Here is a 23,943-nt window from a genome sequence, read left to right as displayed (position 1 = left end):
GTGCCTTCTCCCATAAATGAACCCTCCCTCCCTGGGTTGTTACGAGAATGAAGCCAGTATTTCTAGAGTGCTCAGAACAGACCAATGTTATGTAGACAAATATGAATTATCCAAAAGTACCATGTTCTCTTTTATCTTCACGCTTTTGTACTGGCTGTTCCCTCTGCCTGGAATGCTTGTGCTCCAGCCCCGTCAGTCTGCCCGATGCCTATTCATCTTCTAAGGTAAACCTAGAAGTCACCACCTCTGGAAGGCCACAACTGATAGATAAATCCCGCGGAAATGGCTAGTGATGGTCACCTAAGATTTCTGACTGCTTTCCTTTTGGGAAAGCTTCACTACCCTCTTGCACTTAAGCGTAGCCTTGTGACTTGCTTTGGCCAATTAAATGCAAGAAGTTACACACATTCTTCAGGCAGGAGCTTTAAGAGTCAGTGTATGAGTTGCACATCCACCTCCTACCTCTGTGAGCAGGTGCCGAGCTGAAGTCTCCATCAGTCTGACAGATGACGAAAAGCAGGGCCCGTGCAGACCACATCGGGCATGAAGCATGAGTAAGAAATAAACGTATGTTAAACCACCGAGATTTGGTTTAGGACTGACACTCCTCCACCTCCCCCAGGCAAATTTAAATGCCCTTCTTAAAATCTGTTCCCTTAGAATTCAATGTTTTCCTCGATGAACTTACCACACTGAACTCTAATTGCTTGCGTAAGTGTCTGTTTCTGCCACTAAATTATAAATTGCCTGAGAGCCGGGACTGTGTCTTAAGCAAATTTTTATAGTTAGTGCTTGTATAGAGCCCAACACAAAGCAGGCATTCACAATGCATTGATCCAACTTTGTTCTAATTAAAATTGGAAGGAGAAGAGGGGTTTGCTTCAAATAAGTGCTTAATACTCTCAAAAACTTTTCTCCAATCTCCTCTGTTCTGGAAAAATGGAACGTCCTATTCTTAAAACAGGTAGAGATGGTTCAGGTAAAAGTGCTTGAAGTCAGGCAGAAGTTCAGGTTCAGGGAGCTCTCAAGGACCAGCAAAGAACTCCAAGGATAGAGAGTGGGTTATATGATTTCAGAGTCCAGCTTGTTCCTTGTTGAGGCCAAAGTGGAAGGGAACATTTCCGAAAGCCAACAGGGATAGGCTCTCAGTGTCCTTTTGAAATTTTCTTCTTCTTCTTCTTCTTTTTTAATGTTTTATTTATTTTTTGAGAGAGGCAGAGAGCACAAGCGGGGGAGAGGCAGAGAGAGAGGGGGACAGAGGGCTCTGCACTGACAGTAGCAAGCCCAAGTTCGAACTCACCAACCTCGAGATCATGACCTGAGCTGAGGTCGGATGCTCAACTGACTGAGCCACCCAGGCGCTCCTCTTTTGGCATTTTGAATGGAAATAATTACAGGTGACTCACATGGCATTTAATTCAGAAGAAAAGATTAAATAGGCATGTGTATATTTGAATTTCAAGTGAATAGGTGCTGCCCTGTTGCCCCACATGGAGACTGCTTTGTCAAAGATGAATTGGCCATACGTTTGTGGGTCTAGTTCTGGGGTTTCTATTCTATTCCATTGGTCTATGTGTCTGTTTTTGTGCCAGTACCATGCTGTCTTGATGATGACAGCTTTGTAGTAGAGGCTAAAGTCTGGGATTGTGATGCCTCCTGCTTTGGTCTTCTTCTTCAAAATTACTTTGGCTATTCGGGGCCTTTTGTGGTTCCATATGAATTTTAGGATTGCTTGTTCTAGTTTCGAGAAGAATGCTGGTGCAATTTTGATTGGGATTGTATTGCTGATTGGGATTGTAGATAGCTTTGGGTAGTATTGACATTTTGACAATATTTATTCTTCCAATCCATGAGCAGGGAATGTCTTTCCACTTCTTTAAATCTTCTTCAATTACCTTCATAAGCTTTCTATAGTTTTCAGCATACAGATCCTTTACATCTTTGGTTAGATTTATTCCTAGGTATTTTATGCTTCTTGGTGCAATTGTGAATGGGATAAGTTTCTTTATTTGTCTTTCTGTTACTTCATTGTTAGTGTATAAGAATGCAACTGATTTCTGTACATTGATTTTGTATCCTGCAACTTTGCTGAATCTACCCCAGATTTTAAAATGTATTATTTGGGGGCAACTGGGTGGTTCGGTTAAGTGTCCAGCTTCAGACCAGGTCATGATCTCGTGGTTTGTGAGTTCAAGCCCCGCATCAAGCCCTGTGCTATCAGCGCGGAGCCTGCTTCGGATCCTCTGTCCCCATTCCTTTCTGCCCCTCCCCTGTTCATGCTCTCTCTCTCTCTCAAAAATAAAATAAAAATAAAAATAAAAATAAAATAAAATAAAGTCAACCTTAGTTCCTTAAAGCCCTTTCATCATGAGTCTATGTATGGCATTCCAGTCAAAGCCTTGGTAAAATAACCAATGTTTGCAATGGTGCCCTGTTACAAGAAGAATAGATTCTCATTGAACTTATATAAGTGATTATGATTGCCATGGAAGAAAGAATACTCACTGAGACTTTTTGCATTTCAAAGGGTTCAGGTAGAGAGAAAAGTTAAATGTTTCAGTTTATTCACAAGTGAATACTTTATCACATTTCGGTAGGTCATAGATCTCTTAAGAGAAAGTTTCCTCAATCTGGAAGAACGTTAGAGAACCAGCGATATTTCAAACAAGAATCACAAAAGCTAGACTCATTTCTTCTGAATTCATTTAGTCTCATGTTACTAATTCTTGTTCAGTTTAAATGCAGCTTTTAGTTAGTTCTGGAAATTCTTTCCCATTTCAGTTTTATGATATTAAAGATATCAAATACCTGTATTTGTCAAAAGCCCTTTTTAGCAATCTCCTTGAAGATGAAACACATTTTGTAAGAGAATAAGAACAATTATAAATACAAAAACCCAAAATGAACATTGTTAACAATGTGATGAGAGTTCATTATGATGCAGTTGACCAGGAAATTCAGTTACTTCTGTGACACAGAACACTTCAATAATCAGAATATCGAGTGACAACCTTATACCAGAACATAAGATACCAAATAAACAAGCCGAATTAGTCAAAGAGACGTCAGTTTAATTTTAAATCTCAGGGAAGTTTGTTAAAACCTTAGAAAGATTTAAAGCGCACGCCTAAATAGGATTATAGATAATCAAAGACCTGATAAAGACAAAGACTAGAAACTGGTTTTTCCAGGCAGACAAAGAAAAAACAACTTTGTTTACATTTTCTTGCCAAGTACAAACCAAGAGTTCAAGAAACTTTGTCTTTTGAACAGAGAGAAAAGGAGAATTTCAATCTTATACCAGTGTACTTTTATTATTTTTTTTTAACATTTATTTATTTTTGAGACAGAGAGAGACAGAGCATGAACGGGGGAGGGGCAGAGAGAGAGGGAGACACAGAATCGGAAGCAGGTTCCAGGCTCTGAGCCATCAGCCCAGAGCCCGATGCGGGGCTCGAACTCACGGACCGCGAGATCGTGACCTGAGCCGAAGTCGGACACTCAACCGACTGAGCCACCCAGGCGCCCCGTACCAGTGTACTTTTAAAATCCATTCATTTCAACCTTAGTCTGTCTTGGCCACACATAAAATTCCTTTCCAAAGATTTCCCTTCACAAACCTTCTACAACTTTCCTTTTCATTCATTTTTGTCCCAAGCCATTTCCCTCCAAACAACCAGTCTCATTTTAGGACAAAATTACTTTCCTTTACCTTCAACAAAAAAATGTATTTCCATTCCTTATGTCCTTTGTAAGAGTTGCTTCCCTTATTTCCATCAGTCTTAATTACATTTAGCAGAATTTTGCATTCTTAGAAACCTTAGTCTCCAGTGAAAACTAAGTAGTAACTGGCTGTGAACTGTTATACCAGAATTCCTTAGATGGCAAATTCATGAATCAACCAAGCACAAAAGATGTTCACCAACAGACCCAAATATCCTTAATTTCTCTGCAATAAGAAGTCAAATGCAGATAAACCTTATGTTTGTAATCAATGCTTTGGCACTTTATCCTATTTGGAAAAGACCTAGAAGTCCAACGAATTCAATCCAATTTGTCATCCAAACAAAACTTTAAAGTTTCAGGTTACCAAAGACTTTGAAAGCTATCTTCACAATTACCCATGAAAACTTTGAGACAAAATTAACCATCATTTTAAGTTGTCTTTTTGCTAACAGATTGCAAGAGAAATAACACCAGCTTATTTGACCTTTAGTTAACCTTGGTAGAATAAAAATTTCATATTTAAGGCTGAAAACTCTAAAGGCATGTTTATCTTAATTACATCCACAAACTTAAATCAGGTTAAAAACCAAATTATGTTCCACCTGGGTCCACTCAAAAGTCAATCAGTTTGTTCCCCATTGGTAATTTTTACCCTGGGCTCCAGTGAGGCAATCTGAAGTGGGCAGTCCAAGGGGGGTGATTTTCACTCCTTGACAGGAATGGTAGGAGCAGAAGCCAATGGTGCCAGAGGCACCTAGGATAGTACAGGAACCAGTTATATAGGCCATACCCAAGGTGGTATGGAAACAGGAGGAGGAGGGGGGCAGGCAGAAGAGGCAAGGGTCTGCCAGAAGGCAGAGAAAGAAGGTTCCTGGTTCTAAACCTCATCACCTCAGACAGATGGGCAGATGACATGTTTTTATTTTTGTTTTTTTTCCACTAAAGTGGCAATACGTAGTCCACGTCAGGCCAGAGAAGACAGGAAACTTCCCCCAAAACAAAGTGTCCCCTTCGTTAGAGATGGCCTGTTTTCCCTCCAGCCACCTGGGTTCCATCAGGAGGAGGCCTATTTAGGTAATTATCATCCAATATATCAGGAGGGAGTTGACTGGCCTGGTTAGTGACCAAACATTTTCTGCAAGAGGCCCTTAGATCCAGGTCCTGATTTAGAGCCCCCAAGGCCTGGACCTAGGGTATCTCCATCCATTTGCCCTGCTTCCTACAGAAGAGATCTAACTGATAGATCCTACTGAAGTCATGCAGTGTTATAGCAGATTGGTCCTTTTCTAAATTTTGCAATCTGAATTGATTTCAGTGGGTTAAAAGGCATCCCAAGGGAGAGTCCTTGGGGACTGAAGAAGAAAGAAGGTCCATTACCAAAATCCCCCCAACTCCCAGCTGGCATCCCACGCAGGGTATGTCAGAGGTTCCCTGTGTCAAAAGCGTCGAACGAAAATCGCTGTTGCTCACCATCCTGCTGTAAAGGCCCCATAGGAGGGATGCTAGTGTCCCCTCACTTCCTCATTGCATACTAGGCTACAGATGGGTGCCTGGTGAATGTACTGAAATACCATGCCACGTTGTGTCCAAGTCTTGCAGTGAAACCGTGCTATTGCCTTGCCTTGAAGGTTATGCTATTTTTTAAGCCATGGAAAAGACTAAAAACGTTTTACAAGGGACAATTACCCAATTCTGTAGTTTAAGTAGTTAGTAGGGAACACTGACAGAAAACAGTACAGACAGAAATCCATCACGGTCTAAGCAACATTCCAACCCATGTAGTCTCTACAGCCAACTTCTCTAGGAAACGGTCCCTGGTTGGGCTTTAATTCAGTTGGGCACTAGTTTCCACCAGCTCCAAGTGGAAGTCCCGCTGCCAGAAGTGGCCAGACCAGAGATGTGGAGGGGATCACATTATACCGATGAGGAGGAAACCTCATATGGGAATCTTGAGATCGGCAGCAGTGTTAGCCACCTGGGTGGCTGTCTTGTGCCCAAGACAGACAACTTTGTATAAGGACAGGAATAAAGAGAGGGCATCAGGTTTCTTACTACCTTTCTGGTCATGGTACTAACCTCCAGCCAAAAGGCAGGCTTTCTCTTCCCCATAGCATAGCCACAGGCTAGAGGATTACAGCCCGTGCAATGCACGTGAAAGTGTTCCAATAAGACCATCCTCCTTGAAAAGCCCCTGGAATGAAAGTAAAGGGAGAAGAGAGGAAGTACTCACCAAGTTCGCACGGAGGCTCAGAGTCTAGATGGGAAGACTGAGTCCCTTCATGGTCACCAAATGATGTGGAAATGTGGGGGTTCAGAGCCGACAGCCAAGAAAGAATTCTTGAGACGTCTTTGGTATAAAAAGGGGGTTTTATTGAAGCACGGGGACAGGACCCGTGGGCAGAAAAAGCTGCATTGGGGTTGTGACGGATGACAGATTATATACCTTCAGGTTGGAAGGGGGTCAGGGATAGCATAAGTCTCTAGGAATTTGGAAGCAAGGTTTCCAGAGCCTTGAGGGGCTAGCTGTTGTTAAGGTAAGGTTATTTACCATTGTCAATGACATAGCCTTGAGATAGTGATTTGATGTTGAGACCATCTGGACGGTACACAGGACTGAACCCAGTCAAGGTCTCTATATAAATTTTTAAGATTTGGCAGGTGGGTGTGGAGATCTACTCGCCTTGCGGCCACCCAAGACAAGCCTCATATGTAAGATCCCATGCTCATGAAACCTGCCACCTACCAACCTGGAGTGACCCGCCTGTTTCTTCTGTCTCTCCCTGCCCTCCTAGTACAGAGGCCAGTCTCAGATTATATCTGGGAAGATCCCGAGGAGCTTGCAAACTAACATGCTACGATGACAAGGTAAGTGTGACAGAGACCATATGGCACCCAAAGCCCAAAATATGTACCATCTAGCCCTTTACAGAAAACATTTGCCAACTCCTGTTCTAGAGCTACATCTATTTTACTCAGATTTAGTATTTTTATTCTCTCTACTGATCTTTTAACTTAGTGTCACTCCTAATTTCTGTTACTTCTTTCCTTTTTACTCTTATCCTTTCTTGTTCTATTGAGAGATGTCGTGTGGACCAAGAGGCAAAGATGAAATAAAACAAAAGCATGTACTCAGGGTCTCAGAACTGTAATTCAGGGAGCACAGACTTGGGCAGCAACCCAAGTTCCCTTATGGAACAAAAGGCAAAGGTTTTAAAAGACATTTATATGTGTTTACAAAGAATTGTGATTGGTGTTGGTGGCAGAAAACTAACGTTGGCTGAATATAGTTGGTTGCTAAGTCTATTACTGAGCAAAATCTCTAACTGAAGAAAGTTGCAGGCATTTGGGCAGAGTCTGGAATCTTTGCAATTTGGCCCAGTTCAAAGTTTATGGTTTCATTAATGAGGATGTGCATAAGGTCTATCTCCTTAATAGCCTCCTCACTGCATTTTAAACACCCCCTCTTTAAAAAAAATTTTTTTTAATGTGTATTTATTATTGAGAGAGAGAGAGAGCAGGAGTATGAGCATGGGAGGGGCAGAGAGAGGGGGAGACACAGAATCTGAAGCAGACTCCAGGCTCTGAGCTGTCAGCACAGGGCCTGATGCAGGGCTCAAACTCAGGAACCGCGAGATCATGACCTGAGTCAAAGTCGGACACTTAACCTACTGAGCCACCCAGGTGCCCCCAAACCCCTTAACATAAGTGATTACATTTCAATTCACCTTTCACAGTTGTTAAAAACACAGAGGAAGGGTATCTAAAGCAGGGAAAACACCCAGGAAAGGGTGACAGAATGTAGTCAGCCAGGATCCCAGACTATCAGTGGACTGCCCAACCCCCAAGAGCCCCTGAACCACAACACAGAGTACTTACTACAAGCTCCCAAGAGGCATTCCATGAATGCTGAATGAAATAGGAACCCAGACACAGAAGAGCCTCTCTCTTTTTGTAGAGACCCCACGCAGAGGCACAGAAGTATATGAAGTAGAGATACAAATGAACAAGAATCCTTAGGACCCTACATGCCCCCTTTCTGGGCACCACACACACATCCCCATTAACCAAGCCGGCCCAATGCACAACAGCAAATGGGACTCGCATATCACAAAACACAGTGGGGCCTGAATCAAACGGCCAGGAGTGAAGAAGACAAGATGTGTCAGGGGTGAGTAAGGCTTTACTGGGGATCAGGCTGGGCTGGGCAGGGACACCCTGGGGGAACCAGGAGTATACATCAGGCCATATTGGGCTTCAGGGCAGTGCCAGGGAGCTCGGGGCTGAGCACTACAGACCAGGAGCCAGTCAGGCTCCTGAAAGTAGAGCAACCACTGAGGGAAGAAAGGTCTGGCTGGCTCTAGCACAGGGGCTAACATTGGTGGGGAAGGGAATGTGCCAAAGTGGAGAGCCGGTGTCAAAGGGCCTGGATGAAAACGGAACAGGGAGAGGGAAAAGGGGGGTGCCAATAAGGTATTTCATGGGGACAGAGGAATGTAACAAAGGGCAAGGAAGCAAGAAAGCTGTTCGGGGAGACAGGGCAGCCACAGCTCTGGCTCTTCCCTCCCATCGCCTCCCGCGTAGGCCTACTTGTTGCCCCAAAAGGCGATCTTTAGAAACAGAGGGCCTGGGAGGAAGCGGCTGGACTTCATGTACGCAGAGATCTTCTTCAGGCCCTGCGGGTGGAAAAAGAAGGCCCACCATCAGGATCTGCTGCCCCGCTGGGGCTCAAGCAGTCCTACTGAGGCACATCAAGTATGGCACCAGTCCTCCTGAGGTCCAGTGTCAAGACATAAAACAGTCTTCCTGTCAACCACAACTGGCCTAACTTACATCTTCCAGCTACCTGTGACCACTGTGACAAATAAGAGCACATCTGGAGACTCTACCCTGTGCTGGGGGCTGTACTTCCACCGGAGACAACGACACAGGTGTAGAACCTCCACTAACCACCCACACGAGAGGTCCTACTCTCTCCGTTCATCAGAAGGCAAGCTGACAGACACACAAAGGGCTCCAGGGCCTCCTCAGGCTCCCAGGGCGAGTAGGGGGGAGGGGCTCGAGTGCAACTGCTCTCTTTCCGGGTCTGTGCTCTTTCTGCCGCCCCCCTCCTCCCCACCCAACCCTCTCAGGAGGCCCTATCCCTCTCTGTCTTACAAACACCCTCCTTTTGCCAAGGGAGGCTCCCGGCTTCCCAGGGTTTGCCACACAGGGAACCCCAGTACAAAGGGGGGATCAGAATGAGCCCGGGCAGCTGGCACCAGAGGCCAGACCTCACCCAGTGACTCAGCAAAACCTGCACGAAAGGGAGAGGCTAGGGAGCGTGACAGTCAGGCCAGGCCAGACCCTGATTACCCTCTCTGAAAGGAAAAAGTCCAACTGCTTGGCCTGGTACCTGAGCCCAATGTCATGGGAACCAACTACTTCCTCTCAGTTCCTGCTGCAGCCATTGGGCAGATGGCACTCAGGGATGTCTGAGCACCATCTTCCCAAGACATGGAGGGCCCAGTGAGTTCTAAAGGACTCAAACATCCTGGGACTGCCTGTACTGAGCAGGCCACACACGGCAGCCCACAGCTGTCTTTGTCCTTCCTGCCAGCCGGTCCCAGGAGCTCTGGCATAATCCCCAAGCCCAGTCACCCGGGCCCAGAACCAGGGCTGATACAAACCAGCTGAGAAAGCAGATCTCTCGATGGGGACTGGGAAAGGGAAACAGACTGCAGGCTGAAAATCCTGCTGGACGAGTGCCCCAAATCCCCACATCTCTCATAAAGCAGACTCTGTGCCCTCCAGCGAGTGACGAAGGGTGACCGGTGACGTCAGATGAGGCCCAGGCTGTGCACCCCCAGCCTCCACTTGGTAGCACCCACACCACACGGCTGGGTGCTCCTGTGGTCCTCTGCCTGCACTGAGTCCCAGGACGCTGGCTGCGGGACCCTTGCTTCCCCACTGTGCCTGACACAGTGCCTCGCACACAGCACAAGATCAGGTCAGCAAAGAGGACTTACAATGAATGGACCCTCCCATCTCTGACACAGAATCTTAGGTAATTGGAATGAGGAAGGAAAGGGACACACGGAGGTAAGGGAAGAAGAGTGCCCCGCCACAGAAGACTCAAGATGAGCTCCTTCCGCAGGGGCCCCCGCTTATGTCCTCACCTCCCAGAACCAGCTACACACCTGGGGTCTCAGCGCAGCCCCACCCGGGGATCAGGTTGCTGCGAAGCTGCCCGGAGGCGCAGAGTAAATGTTGTCTGTGTCCTTCTCATGCAGTATCAGCCCTCCCCCGTCTCCACTCCACTAACGCCAGCGACACGCACACTCCTGAACATCAGCTGCATTCACGTGGTCCCGAGCGTGTGACCCGGACAAGTAAAGGTCCGGAAGCGTACCTTCTGGTGCAGGAAAGGGAGAGACACTCACTGCAGCCCATAGCAACCAGCCACTGCCTGGGAGCCTAGGACAGCCTGCACTGCCTCTGTGACCTTCAGCAAAATGCCTTCTCCTTTCTGCCTCGTTGCTCTAATCTGTAACGTGGAGGTGACAGCGCTGCCACCATGCAGTGTCATAAAGATTAAATTTCCCACGATATAGGTAAGATGTGAGCACAGTCCGGCATAAAGCAAATCCTCCACACATCTAGCCATTCTTTTTTTTAGTTTAAGACTAGGAAAGGATCAGAGAAAAGACAGAAGACAAATGACAAATAACTAGTAGGGAGGATAGGGGAATCACCTCAAAGCGGGCCACAAACTCTTTCAGGTTGGGGAATGCGTCCAGAGACTTGGGCTCAAATATGCAGTGCAGGTCAAGGATGTCATAAGCCAGGAAATCCAAACAGGTGATCTAAGACGGGCAAAGAACAAATGAGCACCTAACTCTGAAGCTGGGAGAAATGACAACCCCCATCCCCCAAAGCATTCCCCTTATCTTCTCCCCTGCAAACCAAGGCCTCTTCCCCAGAAACTGTGAGTACAGCTTCATCTCGCCTGGAATGGACTCCAGATACGCAGGCTTCAGTCTCTCCTGAGGCACAGAGGAGCCATCACCACCCTCAGGCACAGACTCTCTGGGCAGATATGCAGGGCTCCCCTGGGTTGTGCATGAACCCCAGTGCCCCCACTGGAGCTGGGCCATTGTCCAGCCTATGAATTCTCCAATCTGTGTTCAGCAGACTCCTACTGGGCACCACCTCCCATCTGGGAGAGGCAGAGGGAAGGCAGAGAACAACACCTCACTGTCCCTGAATTTGTCACCACTCATCTTCAAACGCCACCGTCCCCCCCCCCCGCCCCCCCGCCCCCCGGTCCAACCCAGGAGTGCTGTGAGAGCCTGGCAGAGCTCTGGACTCAGGCATCAGACAGAAGCAAAGAAGACATAACTGAAACGGCCTAATGGAAAGATATTCTATAGTCTACCTTGTGGGTGATAGATAGGAGCAGCACTTGAGCAGTTTCTGGAAAGATGTAGAATTTGTGAGATTGAGAGAAAGAAGAGAGAGGTACAAAGCCCTGTGGCTGCCCCTGAGCTGCCTGCTGCACAAAGATGCTCAGACTTGGGGGTGTCAGGAGACAGTGTGAGCTAACAAGGCAAACACACTGTCTAGGAACTAAATTTCCAACTTGGGGACTGGACTCTATCTTAAGGTTAGCAAGAACTGAGTCAGAGGTTTCATCTAATGCACTGAGTTAAGAAGGCCACTTTGACGACAGTATAGGGACTGGCTTGGGGATCAGAAGCTCCACGGGGCTCAAATGTCAAGTACGGGATCGCAAAAGTCCTGTCAAAATCCGGCCCAGCCCAGCCTGGTCCAGGGAAGGGACTCACAAAGTCAGGGCTGTAGCAGACCCTGGTGAGCTGATTAGAGGCGTCCATAGCTTGGTTCTCCAAAAGATCCACATGAATCATCTCCTCTTCTGTCTCCCCACCTTCAGTCTACACAAAGGAGACTCACTGTCACCATTTCACCCCAGGCAAGCCCAGGGGCATGGCCACCTCTTCCCCACAACCCGTCCCCAGCCCCACTCACACAGGTTGTGTTTGCGGGCAATGTAGCAAAGGATGATCTTGTGAGCCCCATCAATTAAGTAGGGCAGCTGCAAGGGCAATTGGGGCAGGTGGGTAGGCCACGGGCCCCCTGCACCCCCTCCCTTGAACAAGGGCACTCTCAGTGCCTGGCTTATGGTAGGCACTAAATCAGCATATTGCAAATGATTGACCGGGCTGGTACCTAGAGCATGGCGGAGAACCGGGAAGCTGAGAGCCTGAGAAGAAGGCAGCAAATCCTGAAACCTCTGAGCTGGGAAAGCAGATGGCGGAGACCCCCACCTCCTCACTTGTCCCCACATCACTCTCACCCCTGTACCTACATTGGGAAAGTCCAGGCCCAGCTTGAATTTTTCATCCAGCCACTGGCTTCTGTCATAGTCCGGAGCTGTGGTGGAGAACAGGGAGTGAAACAGACTCCCCAGACCCCACCTCCTTTGATGACTGGGGGGTGGGGGTGCGGATGAGGAGTCAGTGGCAAAGCCCCCCAAACAGGTGGATCTGGAATCTGGACCACTAAGTCTCACATTCCATGTTTGGGGACAAAGAACGCTTATAAGACTCTGGAACCCGCAGCAGTATCTTACAAAACACTTAGGTAAGTCCTAAGGGGAATCCACCCGATTACTGATTCAGGGGCTCCAGCACCCTCCTCTTCTGTCCTGCCTTGGAAGGCCAAGCTGCTGCACGGCTCAGAGGAATTAGGGAAGGGCAGGCCCTGCTCCAGCTGGGGCGAGTGGCAGGGGTGAGCAGCACATGGCCAGGGCATGGGGGGCTTGGTCACTAGTCAGGAGGAGCCGGGCACAAGTCAGAACTCGACGGGATGCCATTACCATCCCCCATCGTGTACTTCTTTCCCTCATAGTGTGAGTCTGTGTAGGCCAGGAGCAGGCGGATGGCGTGAGCCCGCTAGGAGGGAAACCCGAGGAAGACATCAGAGAAGTCCTGACATCCTGCTTTTCTCTGCTGCAGATAATCTCATTCAGCTCCCAGAGCCGCCACCCGCGCGCGACACACACACACACACACACACACACACACACACACACACACGGACTCAGACACACGCCCACTTGAGAAGGACGGGTAATGGCTGAACTGCAGCTGGCCAGGAGTTGGAACCTTCTGGGAGTATTGGCAGCTGGCCCCATTTCCTGCCCTCGCGCCCCTCCTCTCCCCACCCCCACCCCCAGCGCCCCCTCGCTCACCCTACGGATGTCCCAGTAACCTAAGATCATGGTGGCTGTCAGCGTTTCGTGGTCTTAGGATAAGGCCCAAGCCGAACTGAGCTAGAAGTTGACCGGCGTGCATGCGGGGCCGGGGCGGGGCCTGACTGCGCCCCTAGGCCCGGCTTGTGCTCCGCCCTGCCCCCCTTCTACCTCCTTCCGCTCCCAAAGGAGGCGACAGCGACCGGAGGCCAGGCCGGCTGCAGGAGGACCTAGTGCGTCGTCCTCCAGTCGCCGGGGTGCAGTAGCCTCGTCCAAGGCTGAAGGCCACCGGCCTAGAGCGCCCCGGTTCCCCACAGCCCCGCGGCTCCTGGCCCCATCCAGAGCTCTGTCTCTAGTTCTGGGAGCTGGCAGGGCACCGGGAGACTAGTCCGGATCGCAGAGCTCACTCCTCTCCCTCTTTCCCGGTAGGCATCGCTTGGCTTCAACCCTCGGCTGCTCTGGGATCCTCTGTCTAGTTAAGGCCAAAGAGCGGTATCCCTCATCCGGAGTTTGCTACAGCAGCACCTGTCCCGGGAGGCCCAGGAGGCCCAGGATTCGGTCCTGTCTGAAAACTTCTCCCTGGACATGTCTTGGAGTACAGACTATCAGTGATGGAACTACCACCCAGGACAAGGGGCAAAGAATAGGAAATGTGGTCTCAGTGTTTCCCAAGGGCCCATCCCTTCAGTCACGTGGCTGGGACTCAGGCTCAAGTGGAAATGAATCAATTACCCTTATGTCTGAAGTTGTGAATCTGAATCCAGAACCAGTCCCGGCAAAGGGCAGGGTTATGAGGTGCAGCCCCAGAGATGTCCTGCCAGCCAGCTAGATGTCCCTCACGTGGACAGCACAGTGACAGGGATTGTGCTGGTCACAGAATGTGAGTGAAGGGGGAAGGGAAGGCACCTGTCCTGCCTCAGAGGGCAGCCAGAGGGGGTGGTCAGCAGGAGGGTGGAAGACGCCCCACAGGACCACACTCAGGCTGGCCCTGCACACCCGGGGCTGCCTAGGTCTATGCATTCCAGCCCCGGCCCTAGCTGTGACCCATGTGTGCTTTTCGTATGTCACGGTGGCCCAGGTGGCCTTGAAGTCCTTCTGTGATCTGTGACACGTGGCACAACCTCCACAGCAACAATATCCTAGCTGCTGACATTGCTCTTTGAAGGCAGAGGACTCTTTCAGAACTAGACGAGTAGGACAGAGCTTGGCCTGGGGCTCACTCTCCTTTGTATAAACAAGGTTTCATGGAGAAGTGACAGCAGAAGAAGGGAACCTTGTAACACAAATGGGTTACAAGTGAAAGCACAGGTTGGTGCACTACAGAAAAATAAGCTTAAAATGAACACTTTGTTAATTGTCCACAGTGTGAACCCAATATTCAGTAAGGATTTCAAAGTACCAAGATCGAGTGTGGAGCGGGGAATGAGGAGGACACAGAGGCAACACCGAATTCCTATTAAATTACAGAAGTCAGAGGCCTGCCCATCTCCACTAACTTGAGGAGCTGGGAGAGAGTGTCGCCCGAGGCAGGAAGAGCTCAGCCTCTGTTGCACGTGCTCCCCATCCATTCACCCCCTTGCCAGCAGCAAGTCCTCCAGGTCTGGGTCCAAGCTCAGGATGCAGCCTTTGGGTCAAGGTGAATTCCAGGTAAGTTTGCCCACAGGGAGGCGATGGTGGTCAAGGGCCAAACACACATAAGCTGGCTCTCTTAGTAGTTGTGTTTTCAGAATACATTAAGGAGTTGTCATTTTGAGTTTTATACACCTTCAGCCTGGAACAGCTGAACATTACTAGATTCCACCGAGAAAGTTACACGTGGAAGTTAACAAGAAGCAGAATAATAACATGTAAAATGGGTAGAACAGACACTGCTCCATTGGCATTCATCCATCTGGCCATTCCTTTATTGGCAAACAACCACCGAGATGCTGTCAAATAGTAGACCCTGTGAATGAAACAATCCTGGCTGTAAAACTGGAAGTCCTGGGCAACTGGGAAGGGAAAGATGTTTTGAGCTATGGGACACGTTCCCTGTGTAAACTGAGAGACAGTAAGAGAGAGAGAGGTGGAACACAGGAGAAAGAGGCATTGCCTGGCAGAAAAGGACACTGAGGAGACAGGAGATGGGTCCAGAGCTTGCATGGCCCCTTCAGAAGAAAAAGGACAGTTCTGCAGAAGGAGGAGGAGAAGGGCTGGCCTGGGTGCACAGGGCCCAGTGGATCATGCCAGTGGATGCAGTGGGTTGGTGCAAGGCAATAGGGAGCCACGGGGAGCAGGGAAGCTGGAGAGTGGCCTGAAGGGAGTGAGTGTAGCCAGTTGTTGCCAGGCAGAAATTCAGTCCCGGTATTGCCACATCCTCTGGATTTGTATGTGTTCTCTCCTGATTTTAAAATGTTGACAAGTTCAGTTTTAAATTCAAATTGTGTCAAATTTGGCCTAAGGGACTCTAATCTGACTTCTGGATTTCATTCCATAGTTGCTTCCAGCTCTATTGCTAATATGCTAAGCTCTCAAAGTAAATTTTAAAAATTCAATAAAATATAGCCTTAAAATATAAAATGACACATTAGAATTAAATACCAACAGTGGTTTTAAAATACCTTGCTTCATGGTAATTTTTAAAAGTCTTTTAAATATTGTCTGAATAAACTTCAGATTTCAAGATATAAAAACCATTTTTTAATCTAGAAAGGAAAATGTCAATCATGTTTCAGAAGATGCTGCAATAGTGGAATTTAGAAAATAAATTTTCTGGGGGCGCCTGGGTGGCGCAGTCGGTTAAGCGTCCGACTTCAGCCAGGTCACGATCTCGCGGTCCGTGAGTTCGAGCCCCGCGTCGGGCTCTGGGCTGATGGCTCAGAGCCTGGAGCCTGTTTCCGATTCTGTGTCTCCCTCTCTTTCTGCCCCTCGCCCGTTCATGCTCTGTCTCTCTCTGTCCCAAAAATAAATAAACGTTGAAAAAAAAATTTAAAAAAAATAAAAAAATAAAAAAAAATAAATTTTCTGGACGCCTATTGTGTTACGAATGAAAAGAAACGAGCTAAGGCTTCAAGAATTTAGGAAGGATTAAAGTTCAAAATAAAATGTGGAATTCTATTTATTCATGTTTCAATCTTGGTACATTTGGTGTTTCTAGGAATGTGTCCCTGTATCTAGGTTATCCAATTTGTTGGCATACAGTTTTTCATCATATTCTCCTATAATTGTACTTCTGTAGTATCTGTAGTCCTGTCCCATTTTTCATTACTGAGTCTAGTATTTTGCAGCTTCTCTTTTTTTTTCTTAGTCAATCCAGCTAAGGTTTGTCACTTTTGTTAAGCTCTTCAAAGAAGTTTTGTTAACCTCTTTGTTGATTTTCTCTATTGTTTTTCTATTCTATTTATTTCTGCTCTAATCTTTATTTCCCCTCTTCTCCTAAATTGGGTTTATTTTGTTCTCTTTCTAGTTCCTTAAGTTGTGAAGTCAGGCTATTGATTTGAGATCCTTGTTTTTTAATGTAAACATTTACAGCCATAATTTTCCCCTTAGCACGGCTTTTGCTGCATCCCATAAGTGTTGGTATGTGGCACTTTGATTTTCATTCATCTCTCAGGATTTTCTAATTTCCCCATGTGATTTCTTCTTTAACTATCAATGGTTTCAAATACGTTGCTTAATTTTCACCAATTTTCAAATTTTCCAGTTTCCTTCTGTTACTGATTTCTGACTTCATCCCAGTGTGTTTGAAGTGGAATGTTGGTATGATGTCTATATCTTTTTTTTTTTTTTCTTTTAATTCTTGGGACTTAATTCGTGGCCTGACATATGCTGGAGATTGCCCCATGTGCACTTGAGAAGAATCTGTATACTTTTGTTGCTAGCTTGAGTGTTCTAATACGTCTGTTAGATATGTTATGTTGCTCAAGCCCTCTGTTTCCTTACTCATCTTCCATCTGGTCGTCCTATCCAATATTGTGTGTGTGGTATTTAAGTCTCCAACTGTTGTAGAACTATTTCTCTTTTCAATTCTATCAGTTTTGGCATATATACATATATGTACTCTCTATATATATGTCTGTTATTATTAGGTGCACGGTGTTTATAATTTTTATATTTTATGTCTTCTTTATTGAATGTTTTTAAAAGTTTATTTATTATTTATTTTGAAGGGGGAGGGGCAGAGAGAGAGGAAGAGAGAATCCCAAGCAGGCTCTGCGCTGACAGTGTGGGCTCAAACTCACAAACCACGAGATCATGACCTGGGCCAAAATATTGAATGCTTTTTAATATATAATGTCCTTATATATAATATAATATATATATAATATATAGAATATATACATATATTATATACATATTATATGTACATGTATATATTATATGTATATATATATATGTACTGTCTCTTCTTTGTCTCTTATAATATTTTTTGACTTAAAGTCTATTTTGTTTGATATTAGTATACACATTTTTGGTCTCTTTTGGTTACTATTTGCATGAAATATCTTTCTCCATCCTTTCATTTTCAACCTATTTGTGTCTTTGATCCAAAGTGTGTCTCTTACAGCTGGCATACAGTTAGATCATGGTTTTTTTTTTATGCATTCTGTCAACCTGTGTCTTTTGATTGGAGAGTTTAATTCATTTATATTCAAATAATTTATTGATAAGGTATAACTTACTTTTATCATTTTACTATTTGTTTTCTATTTGCCTTATAGTTCCCCCCCCATCTCCTGCATTACTGTCTTCTTTTGTGTGTAGTTGATTTCTTGTCATTACAGTGTTTATTTCCCTTCTCATTTCTATTTGTGTATATTCTGTAGCTACTTTTCTTTGTAGCTCCCATGGGGATTACATTCAACATCCTAAAATATAACACTCTTATTCGAACTTACATGAGATCAATTTGAATGACACTCAGAAACTCAGCTCTTACACATCTCTATCCCCTCTCTTTGATTATCAATGTCACAAAATTACATCTTTATGCATGTGGGTCCCAGAACATATAGTAATACTTTTTTTTAATGAACTGGTTTCTTAAATTATGTAGAAAACAAAAAGAGAGCTGCAAACCAAGGTAATAGTACCATCTTTTTATCATTATCCAGGTACTTACTTTTACCAGAAGTCTTTATTTCTTCATATGGTTTCAAATAACTCTACTGTCCTGTCATCACAATCTGTAGGACTCTGTTTAGCATTTCTTGCGGAGAGGTCTAGTGGTAGCAAACTCCCTCGCCTTTCATTAATCTGAGAATATCTTAATATCTACCTGATTTTTTGAAGGATAGTTTTACCAGATGTAGGATACTTGGTTGACGATTTTTTAAAAACCACTTTGGGGGCGCCTGGGTGGCTCAGTCGGTTGGGCGGCCGACTTCGGCTCAGGTCATGATCTCGCGGTTTGTGAGTTCGAGCCCCGCGTCAGGCTCTGTGCTGACAGCTCAGAGCCTGGAGCCTGTTTCCGATTCTGTGTCTCCCTCTCTCTGACCCTCCCCTGTCCATGCTCTGTCTCTCTCTGTCTCAAAAATAAATAAACGTTAACCAAAAAAAATTAAAAAAAAAAAACCACTTTGAATATATCAATCCACTACCTCCTGATGTTAAAGGTTTCTGAGATAAATCTTCTGATAATATTTTGGGGTATCTCTTGTATGTGACCAGTTGCCTCGTTCACATTCCTTTTAAGATTTTTATCTTTGTCGTCATCTTTTGGGAGTTTGATTATAAGTGTCTTGGTGGGAGGGTCTGAATTTATCCTAGTTGGAGTTTGGTGAGCTCCTTGGACATTTATATTCATGTCTTTGGGCGGTTTTCAGTCATTTCTTTAAAAAATCTTTACACCCTCTTCTCTCTGTCATCCCCTCTGGGACTCCCACAGTCCGCTCAGTGGTATCCTACAGGTCTCTTAGGTTCTGTTCACTTTTCTTCTATTTTTTTTTCTTTCTTTTTCTCAGATTTGATCATTTCAGTTGTCGCTTCTTCAAGTTCCCTGGTTGTGTGTTTTTCCTGCTTCAATCTTGTTTTGAATGCCTCTAGTGAATTTTTTATTTGGGTTTTCTATTCAGCTTTAGAATTTGTTTTTGGTTCCTTTTTATGTTTTTGTTGATATTTCCACTTCATTCGTACATCATTTTCTTGACTTTGTCCAGGTCTTCTTTGAGCTTTTTGAGCATCTTTAAGACTGTTGATTTAAAGTTTTTGTCTAAGGGGGCCTAGATGGCTCAGTTGGTTAAGCATCCGACTTCGGCTCAAGTCATGATCTCATGGTTCATGGGTTTGAGCCCCACACTGGGCTCTGTGCTGACAGCTCAGAGCCTGGAGCGAAGATTCTGTGTCTCCCTCTCTGTCTCTGCCCCTCCCCCACTTGTGCTCTGTCTCTCTCTCAAAAATAAATAAACATTAACGTTTTTTTTAATAATAAAAAATAAAGTCTTTGTATAGTATGTCCACCATTTCATCTTCTCAAGAATAGTTTCTATTTTTTTTTTCCTTTGAATGGACCATAACTTTCTTGTGGTTTATGCCTTGTGTTCCAAAAAAAAAAAAAAAGACCTGGACATTTGAATCTTATAATGTGGTAGCTCTGGAAATCAGATTCTCCCCCTTCTCCAGGGTTTTCTGGTATGTTTGTATGCGGGGGGGGGGGGGGGCGCACACACGTGCACACGTATGTTTTCATTGTTATATTGTGTCCCTTTGCCAGAGATCATTCTGAGGCAGACACTGAAGGTCTATGTGGTACCTTTCTAAATCCCTCCATATATGTGGTTGCCTTTCAATGTCCTAAACCTTAAATGACTGGCTTCCAAAAGGAGAAAAAGTGAAAAATGAAGTGGGGAAAGCCATGGCAATGGCCCTTTAAATCTCCCAGAAGCAGCAAGGCCAGTTGGTGGGTCCAGGTAGCCAGGAGGCAAAAGACAAGACCCAATAGATGTGGCTCAGCCTGTACCTGGGGATCAGACATGTCTAGAGCTGGGACCAAGCCAGCTGCTACAGCACACAGTAGTGAAGGGCCCACTTGGCCATGAGGCCTCCACAGTAGGTTGCCACTGTCCTGGCAGGGTAATGGAGAGGGGCCTCAGAGCTAAGTATAGCAGGTGAGAGGTCTATTTGAGTTCTTCAAAGCAGAGTCAACCACAGGATTTGCCCCAGCCCCTCTCCTAAGTCAGGGACCTATTCCTAGCACAAGGTCTCTACCCTTCACCTCACCTCAATAACCCTGACAGCAGAAGAGAACATCCAAATGGGACAAGTGCAGAGAAATGTATTGAAGGCAGTGGGCAGCTGAGGCCTCAAAGCACTCCTAGAACTCTCCAGGGCTCCAGGGTCAGCTATGTTCTGGGCTGGAAGGAGCAGCGGGCTTTCTGCAGGCAAAAATTCTTCTTTAGGCTCTGAGATTGGGGACGGGGAAGAGCCTGACTCAAGATGTGGAGCCCATCAGACTTCCAGCAGTGAAGGCATGGAAAGCCCAGGGAGGCCAGTCACTTGAGCTTCCAACTCTTGATTTCAGCTCAGGTCATGATCCCAGTGTCATGGGATCAAGCCCCATATTGAGCCTGCTTGAGATTTCTCTCTATCTCTCTTTCACCCCTCTCCCCTACTCAGGCTCTCTCTATCTTTCTCTAAAATAAGAAGAAGAAAAAAAAGAGTTGTGCTATACAATGTGGTATCCACCGGCCGGCCACATATGGCAATTCAGAGCTTGAGATGCAGCAACAGAGGAACACAAGTCTTCATTTGATTTAATTTCAATTAGTTTAATTTTTAAAACTGATACTCAATTTGGTTATTGAAAAGCTTTTAGGTATGTTTGGGACATGCTGGGTATGTGAGTCAATTTTTTTAACTATAAATGTTTTGAAATCTAGATACAGGTCAACTATTTCCCATGAAAATGTAAGGTCCAAAGGGAGATATGCTCCAGATATAAAATAGACATCACATTTCAAAGACTTAACAGGGAGTGGGGGGAAAGCTTGTAAAATATTTCATTAATAATTTTTAAATTGATTTACATGTGGAAATTATACTATTTTGGATATATCAAGGTTAAGTAAGATATATTACTCAAGTTACTTTCTTTTTTTTTTTTTCTTTGTACCCAGTAATGTGGCTACAAGAATATTAGGCAGGTGGCCAGCATATTTCCATTGCAGAGTGCTGGTCTAGAGCATAAGAAGATCAACAAAGAGCCACCTGGTGTGACGGTGCTGGGAGGGAGCCCAGGGGGGTTGTGGAGCCTCTGGACATCACAGAGAGGGAAAGGAACAGGGCTCATAAAAGGCGGGTACTTGGAGTTCCAGCAACCCCACTTTGGCTAGTGGGCCCTGGGAAACTACGGCTCACCTTCTTTATGGAGCATAAAAGGAGGACATGTGGCTACAAATACCTTATTTTATAGATTCTATGATGACTCTCTCCCCCCGCATTCTATCATCTAACACTATCTATCTATCATCTAACGTCATCAAATCAAGTGATTTCAGAATCAGGATGTCTTACAATCAACAGTACGTTGTAGTTTACACAGCAGCATTATTCCGATTTCTTATTTATCCATAAAATAATTAGCGCATCTTGCAATTGATGGACTAGAGTCCGTATGCTTTCTTCCCCTGATACGGCTTTTTTGTCATAGTCTGTTTCTCAGAGCAGACTTGTACATTAATATTTTGTGATGCAAAGTGTGTGGGAGGTCTAGAACAACATTCCAGTGCAGCTGCAGAACAGCACATGTTCCTTTAGTGGACCTCAGGGCCACAATGGTCTCAGGAACGCCAATCCAAGGTAGTGACAGTCAGTTGTGTCACATGTACCATCAGTGAGGCACCTCTACCCTGTCCCTTGACGGTACTAAGCAGCTAGTTGCTCAATCCCTTCACACTGAATAAAGAAGACTTCCTTCATCTGGAAAATAAGGATTATAATACCTATTGTTCAGATCAAGTGACATATCTTCAAGCCTTAAAGGGTTATGCCCAATTACAATGTACACAACAAGGACAGAAAGCTGTTGTTTACATGGGTTAGACTAAGAACAAGAAGATGGAAACTATGTAAGAAAGACACAGGCAATCCCTGGCTGGCTCTTCAGGCATGGGCTGTGGTTGGGTTGCTTAACTTTTATTAAAAAAAAAAAAAAAAGTAAGTCTGGGGCTCCTGGATGGCTCAGTTAGTTGAGCTTCCACCTCTTGATTTTGGTGCAGGTCATGATCCCAGGGCTGTGGGATCAAGCCCTGCATCGTGGGGCTCATGCTCAGTGTGGAGCCTGCTTGAGATTCTCTCTCTGTCCCTCTGCCCCTCTCCCCTGCTCGTGCTGTCTCTAAAATAAAATTAAAAAAAAAAAAATCAGCCTTTCCCCAGCTCTGTTGACTTAAAAGTAGTAATTTTCAACCTTGTCTGCACATTAGAATCACCTGGAGAACTTTTTCAAAAGTACTGATGGCCAAGACCCATCACGAGCCAATGAAGTCAGAACCCCAATGAAGGCAGTGGCCTCTGTAGTTTTAAAAGCTCGCCAGACGATTCTTTCATGGGCCAGGTTGAACAGCTGTTTTACAGTACTTGCTGTCTCCTTAGCAGAAAGAGAATATCTGCACTCCAGGATTTTGTCAGAAGATGGAAACCTAAACCCTGCTACTTGATATTTGTCAAACGCTCTGCTGCAAGAAATAATATTCCATGTATTATTTCTGCCATCTGTTCATTCCTTTAGACACGTTAAGTTGTAACCTCGGGTTAAAACAGACTTTGAGAGGGGCGCCTGGGTGCTCCAGTGGGTTGAACATCCGACTTCCGCTCAGGTCACGATCTCACGGTTCATGGGTTCGAGCCCCACGCGGGTCTCTGTGCTGACAGCTCAGAGCCTGCAGCTGCTTCAGATTCTGTGTCTCCCTCTCTGCCCCTCCCCCCTCCTCAAAAATAAGTAAGCATTAAAAATTTTTTTTAATAAAATACAATTTAAAAAAAACTAGACTTTGAGAAAGTGAGTCTTTAGACCACACTTTAAAAAAAATTGTGGAAAGACACATAACATAAAATTCTCCATCTCAACCTAGACCACACATTTGGGGCCCCTCACAGAATGGCTTTAATAGAACAGAGCTGTGGCATTTGGACACCTGCCTGCTTTTTGGGGAGACCCTGGGGAAAAAATCCCTTTTAGGGACTTGAGCCCTCCTGACATCTCCACAAAACACTCAAGCAGAAGGGATTGATAGCCTCTGGCTATTGTTTATTGCTCTTACAAAAGGTACTCTGTGTCTCTTCCCAGACCCTGTAGATCCTTGACAAAGAAAGAACATCAGAGAGTCCTTATTGTGGTGGATCCTAAAACACTTCCTTAGAAGGATGTTGCAAAAGGGAGTGCCTTGAAACCTGTCATTGGATTTTCCCTCATGGATAATATAGTTGGTATTCACTACATTTAGTGGGATCCTGCTGGAAACATTCTTCCAGGGATCATTCCTGGAACAGGGTGACTTTCCCCAAGCCACTGGTTCACTTTCTTACTTCATAGCACAGAATTGCATAACACATTGTACTTCATTCTTGTCTTGAGTTCTAGGCATGCCACAGCCAAATTGTGTCATCTGGAAAGAACACAGGATCTCATGATGTTCAATCTGTGTAAATCTGGCCTCTGACTCAATGCTATTTCTTATCTTTTTATTTCACTTTTCCTCTGATTAACTCACTTTTTATAATTTTGTCTTTTTTTAAGACCCTTGAAATGCCTCTTGGAAAAAAAGACCAACATAGGAGAGAGACAGTCATGGACATCTGAGAAGTACAATTATTTTTAAATTAAAAAATATTTTTTTTAACATTTATTTATCTTTGAGAGACAGAGAGAGACAGAGCATGAGCAGGGAAGGGGCAGAGAGAGGAGGAGACACAGAATCTGAAGCAGGCTGCAGAGCCTGATGTGGGGGCTCGAACCCACAAACTGTGAGATCATGACCTGAGCCGAAGTCAGA

At 45.5% G+C, this 23,943-nt stretch overlaps 1 protein-coding gene across 1 annotated transcript; it reads right to left on the bottom strand.

Annotated features, from left to right (window-relative positions):
- Nucleotides 1–6,074: 6,074 nt before the first annotated feature.
- Nucleotides 6,075–12,919, bottom strand: GSTM4 (glutathione S-transferase mu 4). The gene is made up of 8 exons (XM_086719895.1): nucleotides 12,842–12,919; nucleotides 12,602–12,677; nucleotides 12,092–12,156; nucleotides 11,752–11,818; nucleotides 11,550–11,650; nucleotides 10,626–10,748; nucleotides 10,458–10,568; nucleotides 6,075–8,399 (listed from the first exon to the last, which is right to left on the bottom strand). Exons 1-8 carry the CDS (start codon nucleotides 12,917–12,919, stop codon nucleotides 8,310–8,312), a joined length of 711 nt encoding a protein of 236 aa, XP_086576021.1. The 3' UTR covers nucleotides 6,075–8,309.
- Between the last annotated feature and the right edge of the window lie 11,024 nt (nucleotides 12,920–23,943).

The sequence above is a fragment of the Puma concolor genome, chromosome C1 (genome assembly GCF_028749965.1).
Source record: "Puma concolor isolate L17-30 chromosome C1, mPumCon1.1.hap2, whole genome shotgun sequence".
Classification (NCBI taxonomy): domain Eukaryota; kingdom Metazoa; phylum Chordata; class Mammalia; order Carnivora; family Felidae; genus Puma; species Puma concolor.
Note: the sequence above shows the minus strand (reverse complement) of the source record. Positions and strands in the feature narration are given on the sequence as shown.